The 22,228-nt window shown below is 52.5% G+C and overlaps 4 protein-coding genes across 6 annotated transcripts; 2 read left to right on the plus strand and 2 right to left on the minus strand.

Annotated features, from left to right (window-relative positions):
* The first annotated feature begins 1,247 nt into the window (after window positions 1-1,247).
* On the plus strand, window positions 1,248-5,316 carry LOC114051273 (tubulin alpha-4A chain). Its single transcript, XM_027873474.1, has 4 exons — window positions 1,248-1,344; window positions 3,343-3,565; window positions 3,879-4,027; window positions 4,266-5,316. Exons 1-4 carry the CDS (start codon window positions 1,342-1,344, stop codon window positions 5,235-5,237), a joined length of 1,347 nt encoding a protein of 448 aa, XP_027729275.1. The 5' UTR covers window positions 1,248-1,341; the 3' UTR covers window positions 5,238-5,316.
* A 1,300-nt stretch (window positions 5,317-6,616) lies between these two features.
* Window positions 6,617-10,152, minus strand: STK16 (serine/threonine kinase 16). Its single transcript, XM_027873475.1, has 8 exons — window positions 10,073-10,152; window positions 9,550-9,727; window positions 8,855-9,074; window positions 8,401-8,534; window positions 8,092-8,212; window positions 7,834-7,929; window positions 7,200-7,321; window positions 6,617-7,061 (listed from the first exon to the last, which is right to left on the minus strand). Exons 2-8 carry the CDS (start codon window positions 9,633-9,635, stop codon window positions 6,923-6,925), a joined length of 918 nt encoding a protein of 305 aa, XP_027729276.1. The 5' UTR covers window positions 9,636-9,727; window positions 10,073-10,152; the 3' UTR covers window positions 6,617-6,922.
* Window positions 10,153-10,258: 106 nt separating this feature from the next.
* Window positions 10,259-16,741, plus strand: GLB1L (galactosidase beta 1 like). 2 transcript variants are annotated; one of them, XM_027873472.1, is made up of 16 exons: window positions 10,259-10,847; window positions 10,951-11,117; window positions 11,463-11,613; window positions 11,760-11,820; window positions 13,459-13,553; window positions 13,641-13,815; window positions 13,901-13,959; window positions 14,067-14,188; window positions 14,293-14,333; window positions 14,497-14,615; window positions 14,795-14,869; window positions 14,980-15,069; window positions 15,214-15,327; window positions 15,603-15,734; window positions 15,994-16,209; window positions 16,374-16,741. In XM_027873472.1, exons 1-16 carry the CDS (start codon window positions 10,794-10,796, stop codon window positions 16,572-16,574), a joined length of 1,872 nt encoding a protein of 623 aa, XP_027729273.1. In that variant the 5' UTR covers window positions 10,259-10,793; the 3' UTR covers window positions 16,575-16,741. The 2 variants fall into 2 exon arrangements, with proteins under 2 accessions (XP_027729273.1, XP_027729274.1); XM_027873473.1 differs by lacking the exon at window positions 10,951-11,117.
* Window positions 16,698-22,105, minus strand: ANKZF1 (ankyrin repeat and zinc finger domain containing 1). 2 transcript variants are annotated; one of them, XM_027873470.1, is made up of 13 exons: window positions 21,736-22,104; window positions 21,230-21,375; window positions 21,038-21,140; window positions 20,727-20,938; window positions 20,080-20,192; window positions 19,835-19,982; window positions 19,310-19,538; window positions 19,003-19,131; window positions 17,920-18,391; window positions 17,672-17,783; window positions 17,388-17,555; window positions 17,203-17,282; window positions 16,698-17,075 (listed from the first exon to the last, which is right to left on the minus strand). In XM_027873470.1, exons 1-13 carry the CDS (start codon window positions 21,875-21,877, stop codon window positions 16,955-16,957), a joined length of 2,175 nt encoding a protein of 724 aa, XP_027729271.1. In that variant the 5' UTR covers window positions 21,878-22,104; the 3' UTR covers window positions 16,698-16,954. The 2 variants fall into 2 exon arrangements, with proteins under 2 accessions (XP_027729271.1, XP_027729272.1); XM_027873471.1 differs by lacking the exons at window positions 16,698-17,075; window positions 17,203-17,282 and having other exon boundaries at window positions 17,389-17,555; window positions 17,644-17,783; window positions 21,736-22,105.
* Between the last annotated feature and the right edge of the window lie 123 nt (window positions 22,106-22,228).

A 22,228-nucleotide genomic window follows, 5' to 3' on the forward strand; every position in this document is an offset into this window, starting at 1 on the left:
ATTTATTTCATCCAGTGTAGATGGCTCACCTTCTCCGAAACGTTATAGTCTTGAAGATGCTTGAGATACCCTAAGACGTTTAGTAACTTTGTCCATTGACATGGTCAATACATGTCAGATAATGGACTTGAAGTTAAGTCTTAGTAACACCAATACCAACTCCTTCCACTATGCCATGCTGCCTCTTCAAATATATATTATTTAAATGGTGCCACAAGATATTTGTCAACCGACTGACCTACACTTCTCTTCCCTCAATCAGCAGAGGTAGAAACAACCCCTTTTCCCATGATTCAAATAAGAAGGTCCAGTCAGGAAATGTGACTCAGAAAGTGACAATTGAATTCAAGGTGAGACATCTCTCTAGTACCTAAGGCATTGGAAGCAGACAATGTTAAAAGTGACAGTGATGATGGTTTGGAGTGGGGGTGAAGGATGTGATGGTGAAGTCATGCTAAGAACTCATAGCATTCCTTACTATACAAGGAGCCACACCTAAAATTGTTGGTGTCTGCCTGTTACGGAGGGAGAAGCCGACGCAATTATTCTTGCAAACAAAGCTCAGGCAATATTTTTAGAGTCGGGCACTGCTCCTTCTTCTCTCCAGCCCCTTGGACTCTACACCCCCTATACTTTTTTAAAACTCTGTAGTACTTGCTGGGATTACCAGGTGGCGTAGCCAGAAGAATGTTCAAGAGCTGATTGACGCTGTGGTTACCTGGAACGAACCTTGCCCCGGGAAGAAAGGATGGGAAGGAAAGGAAGCAGCACCTGAGCACCTTTCCTCTGGAAAACGTGCCACGGACTTCGAGTCTGGATCAGAAAGCCTAATCTGTCAGAGTTTAAAGATTACAGATGCAGACATCCTCCCCCAGCGTTTTGGAAAGGAAGTTCCAAAAGAAGAGAAGTTTCCCTGCTCTTCTCCCCATCCCATCTGGCAGAGTCCTCGACCCTGACTCTATTCTGAGAGTGAGGAGTTAAATAGGCTTGTTGTACTCCCAAACACTGTGCAGCAAACGAAGGAAGGGTTAAGGCTGAGTGCTGAAAGGCAATAAAGTCTTAAGACTGGAGCCTCCCCAGGGTGCGACAGAAGAATGAGAGCTGGTGAAACCGGCCGCACCGGCCCACCGCCATCAGGGAGTGGTCTCTGGGACAGGGACCTCCCCACAATGTTTGGTGGGCGTGGTCATCCTGCTAACCGTCGCCTCCTTTGTGGGCGTGTCGGATGCGCTTGGCCCCACCCCAATCATACAAAAGCGGTGCGGCACTGCAGCTAGCGCAGTTCTCACCGAGATCCGTCACGCAGACTCAACGTGAGACATTCCGGCCCGGACCCCCACCATGGTGAGTGAGGCCCGGGCTGGAACCCCATCCCTGCCGCTAGGACTTCTGTTTATTCCTTTTTTTTAATAGGACACTCCTACAGCCCTAGGGTCCCTATCCCCGAGGTCCCAAGCCCCTCCTACTGGACACATGGATTTTTAAAAAAAATTCCTTAATATATGAGTATATATAATATGTGTATGTATTTATAAGTATATAGTTATATTTGCATATTGGTATGAGCTCTGTCCAGGCTAGACGGGCTGGAGCAGAAAGCTCACGACCTTCAGGAAAGAGCAGGATGGGGTCAGAAGTCGGGGCACTGTGCTTGTAGGTAGAGACAGGAAAGGGCCCCAGTCACTTCCCCCGTCCCCTTTTCCCCCACACAAGTGTGTCCCTTCCCCCTCTCCTGGGGCTAGTCACGCGTCCTCCGCTGCTCATGCACCCTGGCCTTCCCGCGCGAGGGAAGTCCGGCTCGCTGCCCCCCATCTGGGACCACACTGGAATGGATGGGACACGTGCTTGGCCAGGGAGCAGGCCAGATTACTCCGGGGATCTGGCCACGCATTCTTCTTCCTCTTAGTATGCAGCCTCACGAGTCCTCCTCGGTGACTCAGCACCCCTCTTCTGAGTTGGGGAGCGGGGGTGGGGGATGCTTAGGAGGAGCTCACCGGACGGCGGGAAAGGGTTTCCGACCATGCTGAGAGTTAACCCCTCCCCCTCCAGCCCGCACGGACTGATGGGCAGGGACAGCTGGGGATAGGGAATGGAGAGTTGGGGTTGAGGCCAGGTTTGGGGGAGAGGGAAGGGCGGATGGTATTTATAGCCGGAGGTGGGGGGGAGGGGGTGCTCTGTAATCCAATCCTGCGTTTCGTCTGGAACCTCACTGGAAATTATATCGGTGTAGGGTGGGGTGATACAGTGGCCCTTGCAGAAGGGGAATGCGGAGGAAGATGGAGGGCACTTGCCTTGGGGCCTCACCACAAGTTCCACTTCCTTTGCTGAATATTTTGTAACCTTCATTCTGCCATCCTGAAGTGGGGGTTGGGAGGCCCGCCTGAACTCTGATCCTTAATTCTTCTCACACTGGCTCTTCAGTAGTTAATCTTGCACTAAAAAGAACCGTCTCCTTGGACGACATCTGTTATCCTTATAACCCCCCTGCGCTGCACTTGCTTCCTTCAGCTCCCTAGCTCTGCTTTCCCTGGGTTTGGTGTACCCAGTGACAAGCTGACGTGGTGCTTTGAGCTTGAGACTGTGGGGGTGGAAGTAGGAAAAGTAGCTGCAATCTCTTTTTGTTTTTGCTCCAGAGAGGATGGGGCTTAAATTGGGAAGTAGGTAGAAGCATAGGATACATAAGCGTGATAGATCAATTGCAATGCCTTGATTATGGATGCGAGAAGTTCCAGCTGCTCCTGTTTTTCATCAAAGCTAAAATCTATCAGAGAAGATGATTATGCAGACTTCCCAGGTCTGAGAGCCTTTTGATGAAAAGACTATTCTGTTCTGTATTAAAATGTGGTAGGAGGGGCAGCTAGGTGGTGCAGTGGATAGAAGCACCTTAGTGCAAATCCGGCCTCAGACACTTACTAGCCACGTGACCCTAGGCAAGTCACTTGACCCAGATTGCCTCCACCAAAAAGAAAAAAAAATCGGTAGGGATTTTGTACTGCTCTCCTGGTGTCCTCCACCGTGTATGTAAGAGAATTTGCCCTTGTTCCTGCTAATTTCTTATAGACACTTAGGCATCTCTAGCCCATTTTTGGTTATCCTATGGACATTCTTGCTGACTGCTTTCTCATCTCAGGGGATTGTGGAATCAGTCTTACCCTGTGTCTGTAGTTTCAAAGGGTGTACTGAGTGTGTTGCTTACATAATGCATTTTTGAGCTCTTTACCCATTATGAAGTCCTGAATCTCCCAAGAATGGTCTATCTTAAATGAAGGCTTAGAACTGATGACAGGATGAACAGTGTGCTGAATTTAGGGCTTATTTTGTCACCTCTCCTCCATCCCTCAGCGTGAATGCATCTCAGTCCATGTGGGGCAGGCAGGTGTCCAGATGGGCAATGCCTGTTGGGAGCTGTACTGCCTGGAACACGGTATCCAGCCTGATGGGCAGATGCCCAGTGACAAGACCATTGGGGGAGGAGATGACTCCTTCACCACCTTCTTTTGTGAAACTGGGGCTGGCAAGCATGTGCCTCGGGCTGTCTTTGTGGACCTGGAGCCCACAGTGATCGGTAAGAAGATGGGAAGGGGGAGAGGAGGCTTGGGATGACTGAGATAAGGGAACAATCTAGGATGAACTCAAGTGGATCCTTGGACCCTACCCCTTACCTTCCTATTCCTGCCTGAAAAACTCACAGACCTGTTTGAGTAAGGTGTATCGATCTCATGCTGGACTTGGCAATGAATAGAGTTGCTGGTATCTCCTGACAGACTAAGCTGCAAACTGTATACACCCTAGCATGTAACACAATGTTTGGTGGAAGGATGAGAAGTGCTTAGCACAGTACCTCTCTTTCCTTGACTACATGGCAAACTTCCTTCCAGATGAGATCCGAAATGGCCCCTACAGACAACTCTTCCACCCAGAGCAGCTGATCACTGGTAAGGAGGATGCTGCTAATAACTATGCTCGTGGCCACTACACCATTGGCAAGGAGATCATTGACCCTGTGCTGGATCGAATCCGCAAACTGGTGAGTACTTGGGTTAGGGATGGGAGCTTGGGAGGGTCTGGGGCTAACAAAATTTCTTCTGAGCAACTTTCAGGGAAGAGTTAGAAAGGTCCACGTTCTCTGAAGCATGATGTTCTATAGGTATGAGGTGTTAGATTCTTGGTCCCACCCTCTTAGGATAAGCTTGGCTCTACTTCAGGATTCAGCTTCAGCTGTCTATCTAGGTGTGTGTTGACCATCCTTCTTTCCTGCCTTTCAGTCTGACCAGTGCACAGGACTCCAAGGCTTTCTGGTATTCCACAGCTTTGGGGGTGGCACCGGCTCTGGCTTCACCTCCCTGTTGATGGAACGGCTCTCAGTTGACTATGGAAAGAAGTCCAAGCTAGAGTTCTCCATCTATCCAGCCCCTCAGGTTTCTACAGCTGTGGTAGAGCCCTACAACTCCATCCTGACTACCCACACCACCCTCGAGCACTCAGATTGTGCCTTCATGGTGGACAATGAGGCCATCTATGATATCTGCCGCCGAAATCTAGACATCGAACGTCCCACCTACACCAACCTCAACCGTCTCATCAGCCAAATTGTCTCCTCTATCACAGCATCTCTTCGTTTTGATGGTGCCCTTAATGTGGACCTCACAGAGTTCCAGACCAACTTGGTGCCCTACCCTCGAATCCATTTCCCCCTGGCAACCTATGCCCCTGTCATCTCTGCTGAGAAGGCCTACCACGAGCAGCTTTCAGTATCTGAGATCACCAATGCCTGCTTTGAGCCAGCCAACCAGATGGTGAAGTGCGACCCTCGTCATGGCAAATACATGGCCTGCTGCCTCCTGTACCGTGGTGATGTGGTGCCCAAAGATGTCAATGCTGCCATCGCGGCCATCAAGACCAAACGAAGTATCCAGTTTGTAGACTGGTGCCCTACTGGTTTCAAGGTTGGCATCAACTACCAGCCACCCACTGTGGTCCCTGGTGGGGATCTGGCCAAGGTACAGAGAGCAGTGTGTATGCTGAGCAACACAACAGCCATTGCAGAAGCCTGGGCTCGCCTGGACCACAAGTTTGACCTGATGTATGCCAAGAGGGCATTCGTGCACTGGTATGTAGGTGAGGGCATGGAGGAGGGAGAGTTCTCTGAGGCTCGGGAGGACATGGCAGCCCTGGAGAAAGATTACGAGGAGGTGGGCATCGACTCCTATGAGGATGAGGATGAGGGGGAAGAGTAGAGCAGCCACCTGAAGCCATTTTACTGTTTGTTGCAAAATCCTTTCGAAATAAACAGAGTCTCTGTGTTTTGAAACTCAACTTGCCCCCACCCCTTGTGCTGTGCACTCTGTTGCCAGGCTGTTGCTGCTACCGCCCTCCTTTCCTCCCTCTCTGTGGCTGCCCTCCCTCCCTCCCTGCTGCCCATTACCTTTTTCTTTCCTATGGGCTGAAGGTAAGGACTGCTGATGATCCCTGTCCCGGCCTAGAGCGCCTAGCCCTTAGTCCCTTGCATTCAAGGCCCTAGGGCACTGAGGTGTGTCCAAAGAGGACCAAAGAGTTGGACTTGTCTTGGATGTGGGCTCCTTCTACCACCACAGCCAACCTTGCCTGCTCTTGGCAGGATATGCTCACCTCAGAATGAAAACTAAAGACCAGTTTTGCTTCTCAGTGATAAAGAGCTCCCTGCCACCTTCATGCTGCCTCTGCATCCTCCAGCTTTAGAAGAAGAGAAGCTTGAGTCAGACCATTAGCTTCATCTGCATAGGAAAGGTGTAGGTGGGGCAGGGTTGGGCCAGAGTTCCAAGGCGGGGTGCCTAGTGTGGTGCCCAGCCTCAAAGCTGGGGGATGGGCAGGGCATTGGTGCTATCGAGTGGTTGTACGTCTGTCCCTTCTGCACCTCTCATCTCTGCATGGCCTCTGTGCTCTCTCCCACTGCTTTGCCAGGGACCTTGAGCTGTGGCATTAAAAGTCAGGTCCTCTCCCCTTCTCTCTGTGCTTTCTTTCCAGATTCAGCCTCGCCTCTTGGGGGCCTCCTGCCAGGGCCCTAGGGGAAATTACAGCTATGCTAATAGGTGGCCCAGGGCCCAGCCCTGCGTCAGCATGGGGGGATGGGTGTAGTTGGGAGAGGAAGCCTGTGTCACAAGGGCAGCGGGTGCCAGCCCTGCCCTCTCTGGTGATTCAGGGACGCAGTGCCCTTCCCTCAGGGAGTAGAGTAGAGGCAACAGCCAAGGTTGGGCCCCTGTTTACTCAGCAGGCCCTGCAGGAAAGGCAGCTGGGCACTGCCACAATAGCCTGCCTATTAATCATTAACTCAATGTGTGCTAGAAACATTAGAAAAAAGCCTGGGATAAAATGGCTGCGACAACCAGCCACTCAGGCTTAGCCATCCACCGCTAGAGATTCAGTAAGGGAAAGAAAAAAAAAGGCTGCCTGCCTTTAGAGGGGCCAGGTTCAGTAAAGGACTGGCATCCTAGCCTCCATCCTAAGGCAGGGTGGGAGGGCCACTTCCCTGCCCTCCAGGTTCCTTACCCTTTCTCATCTACTGTCACACTAGAAAGGACAAGTAGACTTTGATACCTTTTCTTCTCCCCTCCAGCCCCAAAGCAAAACAAGAGGCAAATAAACGGACATTTTTAGCTTTACTTCTGTATTTACATATTCTGAAAATGCTGTTCCCTGCCCCCCACATTTAGGGGCAGACCATGATGTGGACCCAGCAGGGCCAATTGTACCGTGTGTGACCATTTCTCCATTTGTGGGTTAGCTAGGTCCCTTCTCAAGGACCCACTCTTCATCTTGTGTGGGTAGGGGCTCAGAAGCACCTATGTAGTATTCTTAGGATGGGAGTCTGCTATCCTCAAAGTCCCATTGAGGAAAAATACTTCCCTCTTATAGAAAGTCCTATATTCCGAAACTGCATGCTCTCTCAGATGTGTGTGGTATGTTGGTCTGGAGCTGTGGGCTGCAAACTTTCCAGCTGACTGAGGAGGAGAGAAGTATGTGGCCGGCACTGGGGGTCCACAGTCATCATAGAGGCCAACAGCTGCCGTAATGCTGGGGAATGCCTGAGGAGTACAAATGTGGCAAGCTACACACACTCTCCCTCCCTCTCTCTCTCTCTCCCCACCCCCCTAAGGCATAGGGCCTTCCATGTCATAGAAATTTCACAGCTTCTGGAAATGGCTTCCCCTCCGTGCGCTCACCTTGGGTTCTGGGGAATACTGAGCTGGTTCTGTACTGCCAAGGCCACACTGTCCCCTTTCTGGAACACCATGTCATAGGGGCCTTCCCCAAACATCATAGCATACAGAACACAACCTAGGGACTAAGCACACACCTATGATTTTTAGGAAATGGGACCCAGGGTCCTGTATCAATCAGCAATCATTGATGAATTCATCTACTAGGTACTAGGCCAGACAATGCTAAGTGCTCTGTCCCCCTGCTCCTTGATGTGGGCAAAGAAAACTGCCTAAGCCAATGTGGGAAGGGGAGAGAAGGGCTGCAAGTCTACTCACCATAGCAGCAGGGATCTAACTCAGCTCTGGCAGAACTGTTTGTCAGTTCTACTGCTCTTCTGGTTTAGAGTTTTCCTTGACTGGAGGATGGATGGAGCTTTGGCTGAACAGCTCCAGGCCTACACACTCCTGCTCAGAGACCCTGGCTATACCACTTCCTGTGCACTGCCACCAGTTTATAGGAAGGAAGTGGAGGAAAAGAACAACATGACAGGTTTCCTGGGGCCCCAAGCTATAGAAAGTAAGGCAAACGTCCCCATTTTTCCCTTAAGGAGTCATTCCAAAGTAGATAGATGCCACCAACTCCCTTTAGGCTCACCCAAATGTCAGTTCGTTCATCAATGAGACAGTGGCTCTGTACAGAGAAGAGCTCAGGGGCACGATATGAGATGGTACAACGCTGGGCTGCCCAGTCCTGGAAAAAAGCGATCCTGGGAGGTAAGGGTGGGTTAAGGGTCCCATCACCACCATGTTCAAAAGGAACATGTTAGAACCTGGAGAATGTAGCCTGACTTGCAGTGCTAGTTCTGCCCCATCTCATCCCCAGTATCCCTAAGCAAAATTCAGAGGGTTCTACCTGCAGGGCTAGTGCCTGTCGGGAGCCTTCCACTTGGATTCGTGCCTGATTCATGGAACCCAAGTCCATCAACACTGGCTGCCCATCATCTCCAAGCAAAATATTGGTTGGTTTCAGGTCCCTGTAGGAAAGTTAGTAGGACTTATGGCCCCCTGTTGAGGGTTACTGGAGTCACATGTACTCAAGAAGCATGGGCTGGCTTCTGGCTATGAGCAGAAAAAAGGTCTCTCCCCTACCTCTCAGTAAATATCCTTTATATCCCTCCTCCCACACCTTTCCCCAGCAGGCATAGAATACCCTCCCACTGACCTGTGGGCATAACCCTTGGCATGAATGGCCTCTAGGCCTCTGCAAATGCCTAACAGCAGCAGCAGGATTTGATCCTCAGACAGGAAGTTGCCTTTGTCTTTCAGCCCTTCCACTTCATTCCATAGTGTACCCTTCTGCAAAACACAAGTCTCTTCCAATTCCCACCATGGCTGGCTAAGTGTTCCTTCTCATTTGATGAGGCTCTCTTGTTTACCAGGCTAGGGTCCTATCTTCCACCAAAGGTGACCAGGGTCTTCAATGGGAAAACTCAAAAGTCCTGTACTCATCCCCTCAATAACCATTCTTAAATGCCTATGGGCAAAGCCTTCCCCCCAAAACACAAATCCTGATTCCATCAATTCACATCTATTTCCTTTCTCATAGTGTCCTTCCTTAGAACTCTCAGAGTCCCCAGAGAACTGTTACCCAGTCCTCAACCAGGAGCTAGTCTCACCTTGAAGAAGGGTAGCAGCAGCCAGGCCTCCTGCTTGGAGCCTCGTTCTGTCAAGCAATAGGCTTCAAGGCGAAGGATATTGGGGTGCTGGAAGAGTCGGTGCATGTCAGCCTCCCGCTGGGCTTCATCCTGATCCTGTTGTTCATGGCACAGGATTCTCTTCAGAGCATAAAAGTGCCCATCCTGCAGTCCCTCCACCAGGTCCACGTAGCTGAACCCACTTGGAGCCAAAAAATGACCACGGCCACATTATACAATGCCCAGACGTTGAGAGGTTCCTCAGGGGCATATTTCCCCCCAGAGCAGAAACCTCTCTAAGATGGGGGCTCCAGAAATTCTGAAGGCAAGACCAGGCTCTGTCAGCAAGGCAAGTCTGTGCAGGGCAAAACCTGGAAGCAGCTTTCCCAACAGATTCTGTTCTCACTGGATCCTACATTCTAGGACTGGATTGATGGAACTTAGAACAGTCAGAGGACCTGGGTTCAAATTCCATTTCTGATACTATCTATGGAATCTTGGGCAAGTCACCTAATAATCTTGGGCCTCAGTTTCCTGCTCTGTAAAATGAGGAAATCGGATGAGATGGCCTCAGGTCTCTTCTAGCCCTGATATCCGGGATCCTATATTCTCTCTCACACACATACGCATACAAGCATCCTGACCTGGGGACCAGGAGGTGACCAGGTAGCACTTACCCCTCTCCCAGCTTCTGTATGAAGAGGTATCTCTTGTTGTCAATAGTGAGGGTCCCTCGGGAGCAGATACACAGCGTGTGGCCCATGGTGCCTTAGTCATCCTCAGGGTGGGGGCAGAGCCTGCCCACCGATGGGGGCAGTGATGAGCAAACGCTCCAGGGGGTAACCGGTCAAAGGGCTGCAAAGGGATCACAGGACAGGACTGAGGCCGAGCCGGAAGCGACCCTGGAGGGCTGACCGTCGCCCCGCTCCTCGGGCTCCCGACCCAGCGCACCACGCGAAGCGCCCCCCAATCCCTCCTTCCATCCCCAGGTGAGGAGCCCACGCCCAAGGCCTCCCGAGGGACCCCAGGGCGCCCCGCGATCGGTGGAGGAGGCGGGGAAGGGGGGCCGGCGCCCCACCCCCAGCCAGCAGGGGCTGCAGCCCGGATCGATCGAGGCCCCTCTCCCCCCCCCCCCCCCTCCCCTCAGCCCCCCCCCCCCCCACCCCCCGGAGGCACCAGGGAACCGGAGCTGCCACGGACCTGGGCCAGGCGCGCGAGCGGCAGCGGCTGCGGCGACAGGAAGCGGTGGCGTGTCGTCATCTCCCCGCGCCGTGGTAACGGCCCCCGGCATCCTAGCAACTGCGCGGCGCTGGGACCGCTGTGCGCCCGGAACCCAAGAGCCCGAGTCTGGGCGGGGGGAGGGTACCTTTCTGCTGGGCTCCGGGAGCTGGCCCAGGGCTCCCTTAGGCCTTAGCCTAGCCAGGCCCTTGGCGCTTCGGACGGGCGGCCCCCCATGCCGGAGGTAGGGGTGGGGGGCAGCTCCGGCCGCTCCCCTCCCCCCTCCCTATCTGGGGCTTGAAGCACGTCCTCCTCTCGGGGGTCAGGCCCAAGCCCCGAGCTCGTACCGGGCTTCTCCAAGTCCCGTGTCCCGCCTGGCTCGGAGAAGGCCGCCCCTCCCGCCCCGCATCCGTCACGCTCTGGGCGTGTCCCCTCGGTCCCCTCCCAAAGGCGGCTTCATCCCATGCCCCAGGCATCCGTTCTTCCACCCACGAGGTTTTTGGGTTTGGTTGTTTTGTTTTGCTAGAGCTAGGGGACCACCGTCTCCTGCCCTGCCTGTGTAGGAGCGTCTCCCGCGGGGAGGAAGGAAGGCGGGGGGAAGGGGCGCTTGGAGACTCTCCCCAGTCGCTCTTGTACCCGCCCAGGAGCGGGGCCTCGTGGCGTGGCCGGCGGCCTTGGAGGAGCTCCGAAGCCTCTGCTAGCCATGGGCCCCGGGCCGCGGCTCTGGCTCCTCTTCCTGCTCCACCTGCTGGCCCAGGTGAGCCCCGGGCCTCGGAGCGTCCCCGGGAGCAGGGGGGCGGGGCGGCGCGCGACCCCCCGAGTGCTCCTCTGCCCGGGCGCCTCTCTCCTGCCCACCCTAGGCAGCCCGCAGATCCTTCGTGGTGGATCGCGAGCGGCGCGAGTTCCTGCTAGACGGGGTCCCGTTCCGCTATGTGTCGGGCAGCTTGCATTACTCCCGGGTCCCCAGCCAGCTTTGGTCCGACCGGCTCCACAAGATGCGCATGAGCGGCCTCAACGCAGTGCAGGTGTAAGGGGCTTCCCAAACCCTGATCCGTGAGACCCGCTCCTCGGAGGGCTGGGCAGGACAAAGGATGGCTGTGGGGAGTGGGGTGGGGAAGGACAAACGGTGGAGGGAAGACTCCAAGATTGCCGCTCTATAAAGGCCATCTAAGCCGGTCGCCTCATTTACAGACAGGAATCTGGGGCTCATGAAGCCTAAGTGTCTTGTCACAATGGTAGTGACAGAGGAAAAAGAATGGTGGAATACCCTTACCTCCTGAGGCTCCCTGGCTACTGCTGGTAGGGCTTATAGTTCGATCCTCCTCCCCAGACCCCTTCCCACTGTGGGGCCCCTTAACCCTTTTCTCCCCAGTTATGTGCCTTGGAACTATCATGAGCCACAGCCTGGGGTCTACAACTTCCAAGGCAATCGGGATCTGGTGGCATTTCTGAAGGCAGCATCCAGTGAGGACTTGTTGGTGATTCTGAGGCCGGGACCCTACATTTGTGCAGAGTGGGAAATGGTGAGTGGGAGAAGGAACAGGACAAAGCTCATTCATTTCTTTTCTTACTGACCAGCCCAGCCCATTCCTTTCAGTCATCAGCCCTTCTTTTACCTTCTAATTCGTTTTTATCTATTTCTATATTTCTGTCTTTATGCCCTTCTCAGGGTGGTCTCCCATCCTGGCTGCTTCGAAAACCTGACATTGTCCTAAGAACCTCAGATCCAGGTGAGTTTGGGGACTAAAGACCATTGTTGAAAAATATAAAAGGACAGAAGTTTGCCTGGTCATGCACTACAAAACCAGAAGGAGATGGGGAAAGTGGTAGTTGTAGGTTTGCTAAGTCATTAGGACATCCCGGGCACTTTGAAATGGGTCTGGTAAGTAGATCCTAACCAGCATATTTCAACCAGGAAGAAGGCCTTTTTGGCATTTAGCCTCACCTAGTTGGGTTGCTACCTAAAGGAAATCAGCCTTAACCTAGCCAGTCCAGATGGCAGGGAACCTTGCTATAGGGAGGCCCTTCCCATCATGTTTCCTGCCAACTCACTTGGTGGTTCAGGACCTGTTTCAGTCACTCTTATCAAGTCATTCAGCTGGGCAGGAAATAAAGTTCCTTCTTAGGGAGAATTCCTTAGGAAGTTTCCTTGACCAAGTTGGTCACGGTTATGTTCAAGTACTACGGAATGGGTTGAAAAGGGTACAACAGGGAGAATGGGTACGAAAGGGTTGAAAAGCATTGCCCTGAGCTGATACTCAGTGTCCTTGGAGTCATCCAGGAGTGGGGCAGTGGTCGTCATGGAAAATCTCCATCACCAAGGGGCCTTCCAGGCCAGACTTGGGGAATCACTTGTGGCAGATTCTATAGAGGGTTTCATGATTCACATGGGGATTGGGCTAGATAATACTGAGCTCTCTTCCAACCATAAAATTCCATGATTCAGAGCTAAATGAAACATTTGCTAGGAAACTGAAAGATAACTACATTCAAATAATGTAGATGGTACTAGACCTTTATGATTTTAAGTTTCCCAACAATTCCTTGTTGTTCATAGGGGAGAGAAATCTCTTCACTTTTTAGTGGCATTAATGGCTCCCTTTTTTAAGTTCCTCTTTGAAGCTCAGAATCTCCGTAGGTTAATGACTTGTCTCATTGAATTAATATTCCTTCATGGCAGCGCTTTAGCACCTCCTTGGGTAGTATTTTATCCATTTCAGTCCGGTCCAACAAGTATTTAAAGGTACTATGCTAGCATTGATGACACAAAGACAAAACATAGCATCTCTGACTTCAAGATGCAAGTCATTAAGCATATACATGCTAACTGAAGCAGGTTTTATGATGGTTAGCAGAATCACTCTGGTGCCAAAGGCCATCAGCTCACCATCTTGTCTGTCCTATCTGACTCTGTACAGGATGCATTGGTTGGTCTTTAGGGAAGAAGAAACTTAAGGCTCCCTCCTGTTGAATGGCATCTGGGATACCTGTTGGTGGCGTGCCACTCTTCCCACCTTCTATGTGTTTCTGGGTTTTTGTCTGCTCTTCTCTTTCACTCTTTTCTTCTGCTCTTCCATTTCTTTCCTGTTTTCCTCAGTCGGCGCCTTAAGCCTGTACTGATACCAAGGGCGTGGCTTTACCTCCTCCTTGTAGCACTCCAAGGTGCTGAACTTCCAGGCTTCCTGTGTCAGTCTCAGTGAGCTGTCAGGTGGGTGCCTGCTTGGTTCTGAGTTTTAGTGATTCCCACATTCCTTGGTAGGAGAGCTGTAAGATCCTTTGCCCGAGAATGCTCTGGGTCTGTGACCATCTCTGTTCCAGGAGAGCTGATGGCTGACTGGTGGAGCTCATGCAGACTTCTTTCCTTCTAGACTTCCTTGCCGCTGTGGACTCTTGGTTCCATGTCTTGCTGCCCATGGTGCAGCCCTGGCTCTACCACAATGGGGGCAACATCATCAGTTTGCAGGTGCCAGAGGCAAAGGGATCGGGGAGGGAAGGGAGAAAGGTCTGTTCTACCTTTCAGTCCAAACTTACCGTCCCATCTCTCTGACAGGTGGAGAATGAATATGGCAGCTATTTTGCCTGTGATTATACATACCTGAGACACCTGGCAGGGCTATTCCGGGCACTGCTGGGGGATGAGATCTTCCTGTTCACCACAGATGGGCCTGAAGGGCTCAGATGTGGCACCCTACAGGGACTCTATTGCACTGTGGACTTTGGCCCAGGTCACCTGAGGAGAGGGTATGGGTAGGGTCTGGGGAAGGTACACTCTGACCTGTGACATCATGTACCCCTTCATTCCTACTGCAGCTGACAACATGACCAAGATTTTTGCCAAGCAGCGGAAATATGAGCCCAATGGGCCCCTGGTGAGGGGGGTGGGGAAGGGGAGCCAGAAGGCAATGCTCATGAGGGAGGGCTTCGGTTGGTTCCCTTTTCCTTTCTCCCGCCCTCATCTTTTCATCTAACTCTCCAGGTGAACTCAGAGTTCTACACAGGCTGGCTGGACTACTGGGGTGGCAATCACTCGACAAAGGATGTAAAGTCTGTGACTAGAGCACTACAGGACATTCTGGAATTGGGGGCAAATGTGAACATGTAAGTGGGCTCTGGGAGAGAGTTAGGGATGGTAGCTGAGCTTCTGAATGCAGGTAACTTAGGCAAGTTACACCATGTTCCTCCCTTGCCCTTCCCTGCCTCAGGTACATGTTTCATGGAGGCACCAACTTTGGCTACTGGAACGGTGAGTCTGGGACAAGTAGGGAGCAAAACCAGGGAAATGGAGACAGTTCTGCCTTTGAAGGACAAGCAGAGGGTGGGAAGTAAGAGGAGGCTGATTGCTACTGTTCCTCTGCTGGCAGGAGTTCTAGCTGCTGGGCTAAGTTTGTCTTCTTCTAATCTCCCAGGTGCTGACTGGAAGAAGGTCTACCTACCAGTCACGACCAGTTATGACTATGACGCACCTATTTCTGAAGCTGGGGATCCCACACCCAAACTATTTGCCATCCGAAACGTCATCAGCAAGGTGCCTGTCATTATTATGGATCCCTGATCTTCTCCTGAGCTTAAGAGGCTCAGAACATGGGGGGATTTTTGCAGCCAGGGTGGTAAGGGGGTCCTGTGCAGGTCTGGGGAGGGGTGGGTCATTAGAATTTGTTTTGTTTTAATCCCGATGGCTCCTGACAAAATCTGTGTTGGGCTTAGTTCCAGGAACTTCCGTTGGGGCCCTTGCCCCTCCCTAGCCCTAAGATGAAATTTGGACCTGTGACTCTGAAGCTGGTGAGACCCTCATCCCACTTCTTCATTTGATTCCACGCACCTTTGAGGACTCTGTCCCTCTTCCCTAGTTCCCCTTCTTGTTCTTTGCAAATTTTCCTCTGCTTTTGTAGGATGGTGATCTGCTGAACTTTCTACATGTCCTGTGTCCTGATGAGCCCACCCATATTCATTTACCCCTAACTTTTGAGGCTGTCAAGCAGGTGAGGCAATCTACCCTTCTCCAGCTGGCCAGACACCCTCCAACAGCCTTACCCAAGTGTCTAACTCTGCTCCATCTCCCAAATGTGTGTGTTTGGTTTTTTTTTTTTCATAGCCAGCTTAATTTCTTCTTTCCTTAATATCAGGATTATGGCTTTTTACTGTACCGGACACGGCTGCCCCAGAACTTGACAAAACCAACTCAACTCTGGGTACAGAACAGTAGTGTCCATGATCGTGCCTATGTGATGCTGGATGGGGTGAGAACCTCAGTTCCAAGACCCCTCAAGGTCTCCATCTCCTAAGCTCTCCGGCTTCCCACTCTGGCAAGCCTACTCCCAGCACCTTTTTGCTGCCCTCCACTCCCTACTTCAGGATGGCTAGCCTGAACCTTTCTCTTTGTTTTGAGGGAATGGAGGTTGTAGGATGGACTGGGAGTTGTGGGGAAGCTCTCTTTGCCCTGGTATGCTTCTGTGATAAGGCAGAGGAACAGCAGCGAGGGCTAGCTTCCCCTCATCACTCGTCCTGTTCACAGGTGTTTCAGGGGATTATGGAACGAGGCAAGGAAGCAGCACTGTTTTTGACCGGGCAAGCAGGATCCACATTGGATGTGCTGCTGGAGAATATGGGGAGGATCAGCTTTGGGTTCAACCAGAGTGACTTTAAGGTGGGACAGCTAGGAACCCCTCTGCCCCATTCCCCTGTAGATCCTCTGGTTTTAAAGTCACATTGCTGACTGAATGGGGAACCAGGACTGCATCTCACCCCATCAAGATCCCATAGGGAAAGTTAAGTGGTTGAGGTGGGGGAAAGAAAATGGGACTGAGACAGGTTCTTTTTCCTGCCTGTGTGTTTGGAATTACTAGTATAGGCTTGGTCTAAGAGTTTGGTAGGTAGAGAACAAGTTTCATTTGCCTACCCCACAGGGCCTGTTACAGCCTTTGGTCCTAGGGCAAGTTGCCCTCACTGACTGGCAGCTCTTTCCTCTGAATATTGATGCCCTTATGGACTCAGAGAACAGGGTATTTGAGACCAAAAAATGTGATGTGAAGTTTCCCTCTGGCCCTGCCTTCTACTCTGCAACTTTTCGAGTCCCAGGTCCTGCCTGGGACACATTTCTATACCTTCCAGGTTGGACCAAGGTATTTGGGGGGGGGGGGGGGGGTAATGTGTATGTCTGTGTGTTTGTGGGGGTGAAGAGAAGGTAATAACCCTGAGGACAGATGCTTCCTTATTTTATCTGGGAGTCCCAGAGCAGGGATTTGTCTATTCACAAGGAGTACTGACTCTTCCCTTCTCCCACTAGGGCCAAGTCTGGATCAATGGGTTTAATTTGGGCCGTTACTGGACAAAACGGGGCCCACAGCAATCACTCTACGTGCCAGGACCTCTGCTTTTGCCCACAGGTGCCCCCAACAGCATCAAACTGCTGGAGTTGGAGCATGCACCTCCTGGGACTCAAATACAGTTTCTGGACAGACCTCTCCTCAATTTCACTATTCATTAAATATACTGCTGCTGACCTCCAGCTGACTGCCCTAGGGCAGGGCCATCCCAGGCCCAACTTCAGTGAAGTAGGATAGGCCCCGGGGGGTGAGGTGGTTCTGTGGCTTTTCCAACTGAAATACTGTTACTTTATCCAATTTTATTGCATTAAATTTCAGAGACACCATACTCCTCGTCTTCCACACACGTCTCTGGCCCTATTTTTGCTGGGACTCCTCTAACACTCCCTCCTCCCTCTGGCTTTCTACATCCTTCTTTGGTACCACAGCAGAGGTATGAGGGTGAAGCAAAAGTTGGGGGAGAGACCAAAAACTAGCCCGATCCCTTCATTTCCCTTGGAGCTCCTTCCCCCCAGGAGGCCTGGAGAAGGCTGCTGCAGGGTCAGGACAGTGGCCTTCCTCCCCGGCGGTGCTCCTGCAGGCATCGTGTAGAGCAGAAGGAGAAGTCAAGATAGTGAAAGGGGACAAGGCCCTGAAGAGAGGCCCCACAACCCCAGCAGCGCCTGAAGAGAAGAAAAACAAAGAGCTGGGAGGTAGCTGAGTCTCCCCACAAACCCCTGCTCTCTCACCCCACCTCCCAACAGTCCTGGCAGTACTGTGCTCTCCCCACTCCCACCCTATCCTCTGTACCTCGTGTTGTGGAGGCTGGGGATCGGAGGGGCTGGAGCCCCAAGCTGGGCAGCCAGTCTGCGCTCAGCAGCCAAAGCTCTCTGAGGAGAACAGTAAGCCACAGTAAGGATGAGACACCCAGCACTGCAGAAGAGATAAAGTGTCACAGCTGGTCAGAAGGAAAACTCTTGAAGCTACCATCTCACCTTCTCACGGTCACTGAGGGCAGCAAATCTCTGCTGCTCCTCCCGCTCATGCTTCTCCTGCTCCTGTTGCTGGCGACGCTGCTCCTCCCTAAGCCGCCTGGCCGCCTTCTGCTCTTGCCGACGAGCAGCTCGATGTGCCTCCATCTCTGCCGTCAGGGGCCCTGGGACCTGGGGAGATCCAAGGAAGGAATAAGCTAAGCCCTACCACCAGGCCAGGGGAAACCCTCCATAAGGATCTGGAGAAGCTTAGTCTCACCCTGCCCCCTTGCCTTCCCAGCTCTCACTTGGGCCTTGCTGTAATCATGGGCATCTGGATTTTTCTCCATGAACTTGCGGAATTCATTGCGTGTCATTTTGTCAGCTGCAACTGCGTATGGGGGCCGGGCACAGGAATCCCTATGGAGTAGAGAGAGAACCAGGTCAGGGCCCATTCTCCCCAGTGTCACCCAGGGAGACAAAGGATCCAGCTCAAGGCTCTCATGGCTGGGGTCTGCTCCCAACATCGTTTTGGAATTCGCTTTCCTTCACGAACCTGACTGTGGGGTCAGCACCGTTGTCTAGCAGTAGTTGGACCACTAGCCCCCTGCCAGCTGCAGCTGCTGCGTGTAAGAGAGTGGAACCACCAGCGCCCAATGGGGCACTGAGCAGAGTGAGGATTGTCGTGTTGGAGGGGAGAGCCTGCAGCTGGTGCTTCAGCTTTGCAATATCTCCTGCACGGCAGGCTGCCCACAGAGTGTCCCACAGCTCCTGCTGCCCTGTGGTTCTGGTCTCCTCCTGGGAAGGCTGCAGAAGCACCATGTTTTCCTGGGCTGTCTGTGAAAGGGGCACAGTTTCTTGGGGGGAGTGTAAAGCCATCTCTACACCAGCCCTAACCTCCTGGCTCTTCTTCTTCCTTTTTCTTCTTCTTCTCTTGGGCAATAATTCAAACTCACGAAGATCCAGGGTTCCCAGGGTTAACTCCACCAGCTCTAGCTCCACAGGGGACCTGCCTTCTCTTTCAGACTCTGAAGGAAAAAAAGGAGGGTCACACTAGAGGACAGAAGGATATGGTCATGGCATATCTGAGCTGCTTAGGTACATGAGAATGTATATAGATAGATAACCCTTAGTGGTAACTACCATACAGAATACAGGAAAAAGGCTGCCAGTCTACACTGTGAAGATCAGCCCAGCAGGGACAGAGGAAGACAGTGAGTTTCTCATAATAAAGGCAGCAAAACCAAAGGCTCAAAGCTTTGTATTAATAACATCTTGTCAGCACAGTCGCTTTTGATCAGAGATTTCAATAAATTGACATACAGCAGGTCTGCCCTGAGAAGTCACCAAAACAGGCTGTGGCTCCTCATTCTCTACCTAGAAATCAAAGCTGCCCTGGCAGACAGCCATCTCTATTGCCTCTCCCAGAGTAAAGCACAAATTTGAGTTGGGAAGCGAGGGATGAAAGGTATATGCAATAGGGCTGAGTCCAATATACACAACAGAAAACTAGATGTCCTCATGGAAAAAGAGAAAGATGAACTCAAATTCTGGTACCTTTTTGGCTGAAACACCTGGAGAGGGATGGAAGTTCTATGAGGCATGAGACAAACTCTTTGTACTTCACAAGGAGACTCACCACTTGGCCCAAGGACCTCATCATCATCACTTGGACCCTTCTCCTGAATGGTCATCGTCTTTTTCTCATTTTTCACTTTCCAGTCCGTCTGAGGAGAATCCAATCTGGCCATTTCCCTTGGGTCTTCTCCTGTACCAAAACAAGAGGCTGTGACCAGTAGGCTCCCCGGTAGGCTCAGAAGAAGGGTATCAGGGTCCTCACCATGAAGGTGTGGCTAAGGAGCCCCATAGGGACCAAATGGTTCCCTTTTCCCAGAATTTGGTTCAGAGTAGGAAGAAAAATCTGAAGATCTGGGCTGAGCTCTCACCATGAATGTGCACCATGGCCAGCACCTGAAGTACACGCTGAAGCTCTCGGAAGGTGGGTCTACGGGTAGCAAGGGGAATATCCCAGAGACGGGGATCCCCCCGGTTCAGTGGTGCTCCATGGCCCCCGAAGAAGAGAGCCTGGCCAGATCGGGGGGCTCGCAGCAGTATAGTCCCTGCCTCCCCCAGTGGCCCTGCCCAGCCTGGCTCTGCCAGCAGCTCTCGCACCTCCTAGAAGAGACAGCAGCTCAGCTCCACAGACTATGTTCCATCCTCCAGCCAGACAGTGACTCAGGAGTCATAGATTGAGGGAAGACATAGGAGGGTTAAAAATTAAAGGGGGTAATGCCCCTGGAGATTTCCATTCTAAAATTCCTCCTTAGGAAAAAGTAATGTTGGTGATTATTTAAAAACAAAACAAAAAAAACAAAAAGGGGCAAAATCCTTCCTATTCCACTTATGTTTGAAGAAACTGAATTGAGAGAGAAGCTTTTGAGAAGAGATTCTGAAGGGTCTCGATGACCCACCTTGTATAGTGCAGCTTCATTGTAGCGCCTCAAGTTGGCTCCAGCAGAACGAGAACCTCCAACCCGGGCATCCTGACGTCCCTGGGCTGTCCCCCGCCGTGCCCGGACAGTGTAGCGGTGAAATGTTTTGTGTGTCACTACTTCTCTCCTGTAAATAGTATATTCAGTCCTGAAAGTTAGAGGGCTTTTCTGAGAATCTAACCCTGGACTCATCTCAACACCCCATTCGATTTCCAGCTCATTACCCTCTGAAGATGGCACCAGCAAAGTGACCAGCTGCAGCCATGAGGACCACACAGCATTGAGGACCCCCAGCCTGAATGGTCTGCAACAGCAACTCTGCCTCCTCTGTGGGAGCCTACAAGGATAAGGAAGGAAACATTAGCTCAGCCTGCTGTATCTTCTGCAATCTGCTCTCAGGACTTAGTGATTCACCACAAGAAGCAGCTAGATGGTACTGTATAGTACTGGTCCTGGAGTGAGAAAGACCAGGGTTCAAATCTAGCCTCAGATACTGTGTACTTTGGGGAAAGTCACAACCTCTCTCAGCCTCTGTTCCCTCATCTGTAAAATGAGGATGATAATAACAACACCAACCTCCCAGGGTTGTTGTGAAGATAGAGATATTTGTAAAAGGCTTTGCACACTTTAAGGTGCTATACAAATGCTAGCTATTATTACCATGCCACCACCAAAGTACAGACTAGCTCAGACTAATACAAAGTACACACTAGCCTCATTCACCACCCCTGGACTAGCTCAGTCCATGGCACTGTTCCTATGTGTGGCCTTTTAGCACAGTGCCTGGCACACAGTAGGTGTTTAATAAATGTTTGTTCTATTCATCCAAACTCAGGGAAGGGAGAGGTGAGAAACTGAGGGGGTTACTTGCCTGATGAGGCCCCAGGAGACATCGAAAGGCAGAGAGGAATTGGCCCTGAGCATTGCAGAAGAGGACACGGTGTGGGTGAAAGCCCCAGTGGGGGTCTGGTCTTCCTAGCTCCACCACCTCCTCATTCAATGTATCTAAGCCCTCTAACTCCGTGTTTTCTGTGTCTGAGTCCGAGTCCGAGTCTTCCGAACCTGAGATGCTGGATAAGTCTCCTGGGGACAAGGCAGGGGTCTTGTATTATACCCCTCGGACCTTCCCTGGACTCCACGGCTGAACCCCCTCCACGGGCTGTACCTGTCCCCACTTGTCACCTGAACAGCTCTGCTTCTCAAATTCGTGGGCAGATAGGGGAGGCTGGCCCTTGAGGCTCTGCTTCAGATTAAAACGATGCCAATCCGACGTGTAATGCTCCCTCTGGTGGAAAGCCAAAGGATAAGCCGACTGGGCATGAGCCTGGCACCACGGATGACCCGTTCCCGTCCCTGCCCGCTGCAGTCTGGTACCTGATCCTGGCGGCTTTGGAAGGGCTGCATGCAGGTCGAGCAAAACATGCGATCGGAGACTTCGGTGTGCCCCTTGGGGACGTGCCCCTTGGGGATGTGCCCCCTGGGGACGCCCTGCTCCCTGGGGCTGGCCTCCTTCTCGGACTCTGCAGTGAAGGGAGGAAACCTCAGGGAATGTCCTGGGGGCCGCTGGACAGTGACCACTCAACAGAAGGGGCGCTAACCAGGCCTCCGACCCTTCTCCCCTCCCCTAAACAAGACCCTGGCTCATCTGGTGCAGCAGATGTTCCAGAAAGGGGCTGCACAGTTTGACTTTTTTAAATCCATTTACTTAAATAGCACTGAGGATGCTGGTAGTTCATGATGAATTCTGTATTTCAACCCAGCGCATCCTCCCCACAAACACGAAGGCAGGGCGAGTCCTGAGCCCGGACACTGTTACAGAAGGGGCCTGGAGAGGAGCCCGTGTCGGGAGCCCCCACCCCCACCCCAGGGCCCTCGGCTACCTGGGCTGGCTGGGGCCCGGGCCAAGGCCGTGCCCTGCGCCCGGTCCACAAGGCGTAGGCCCTGCAAGAGCGGGTCGCCGAACCCGAGATCAAACACTGACACCGAGGCCGGAGGCGGGGCTCGAACCGGGCCGGGCGACATGGCGACGGCAGCGGCTTCCCGGTCCAGCAGCTGGGGCGAGACTGAGGCCCCCTCGCCACCTGCCCGTTACCAGGGCGACGGGCTCCGGCGATGACTGCACAGTGTCGGCGCGGCCTACGGGAAGGTCCCCGGTGCGTGCTCTTCGGCGCCCACGGCGCTTCAGTCCCACTCAGATCCCAGAAACACCACCTCGGGTCCGTCACTACGGCGCCCCACGAAGGCCATTCCGCGCCGCCGTCTCTTAGCCTCACCTTCTAAGTAGCCTTGTATTGGTTCCGCTAAATCTCCACCCGCTACACAACACATGTCCCACCCCCATAGCAAGCGATTGGTTGTTGCATCTCCACCCCC

This window comes from Vombatus ursinus, unplaced genomic scaffold, assembly GCF_900497805.2.
Source record: "Vombatus ursinus unplaced genomic scaffold, bare-nosed wombat genome assembly UNPS02014802.1, whole genome shotgun sequence".
In the NCBI taxonomy this organism is placed as follows: Eukaryota; Metazoa; Chordata; class Mammalia; order Diprotodontia; family Vombatidae; genus Vombatus; species Vombatus ursinus.

Excerpts from the sequence above, each read along its gene's own strand:
- GLB1L (XM_027873472.1), top strand. The coding sequence starts at position 10,794 with ATGGGCCCCGGGCCGCGGCTCTGGCTCCTCTTCCTGCTCCACCTGCTG. Across the intron at positions 13,816-13,900 it reads CACTGTGGACTTTGGCCCAG|CTGACAACATGACCAAGATT; the intron begins GTCACCTGAGGA and ends TTCCTACTGCAG. Across the intron at positions 15,328-15,602 it reads CCTATGTGATGCTGGATGGG|GTGTTTCAGGGGATTATGGA; the intron begins GTGAGAACCTCA and ends TCCTGTTCACAG.
- STK16 (XM_027873475.1), bottom strand. The coding sequence starts at position 9,635 with ATGGGCCACACGCTGTGTATCTGCTCCCGAGGGACCCTCACTATTGAC. Across the intron at positions 8,213-8,400 it reads GCCAAGGGTTATGCCCACAG|GGACCTGAAACCAACCAATA; the intron begins GTCAGTGGGAGG and ends ACTTTCCTACAG. Across the intron at positions 7,062-7,199 it reads AGTATTCCCCAGAACCCAAG|GCATTCCCCAGCATTACGGC; the intron begins GTGAGCGCACGG and ends TGTACTCCTCAG.
- ANKZF1 (XM_027873470.1), bottom strand. The coding sequence starts at position 21,877 with ATGTCGCCCGGCCCGGTTCGAGCCCCGCCTCCGGCCTCGGTGTCAGTG. Across the intron at positions 21,376-21,735 it reads CCGGGCCCCAGCCAGCCCAG|AGTCCGAGAAGGAGGCCAGC; the intron begins GTAGCCGAGGGC and ends CCTTCACTGCAG. Across the intron at positions 19,983-20,079 it reads GCTGGTGCCATCTTCAGAGG|GAGAGAAGTAGTGACACACA; the intron begins GTAATGAGCTGG and ends TACTATTTACAG.
- LOC114051273 (XM_027873474.1), top strand. Across the intron at positions 3,566-3,878 it reads CCTGGAGCCCACAGTGATCG|ATGAGATCCGAAATGGCCCC; the intron begins GTAAGAAGATGG and ends ACTTCCTTCCAG. Across the intron at positions 4,028-4,265 it reads TGGATCGAATCCGCAAACTG|TCTGACCAGTGCACAGGACT; the intron begins GTGAGTACTTGG and ends CCTGCCTTTCAG.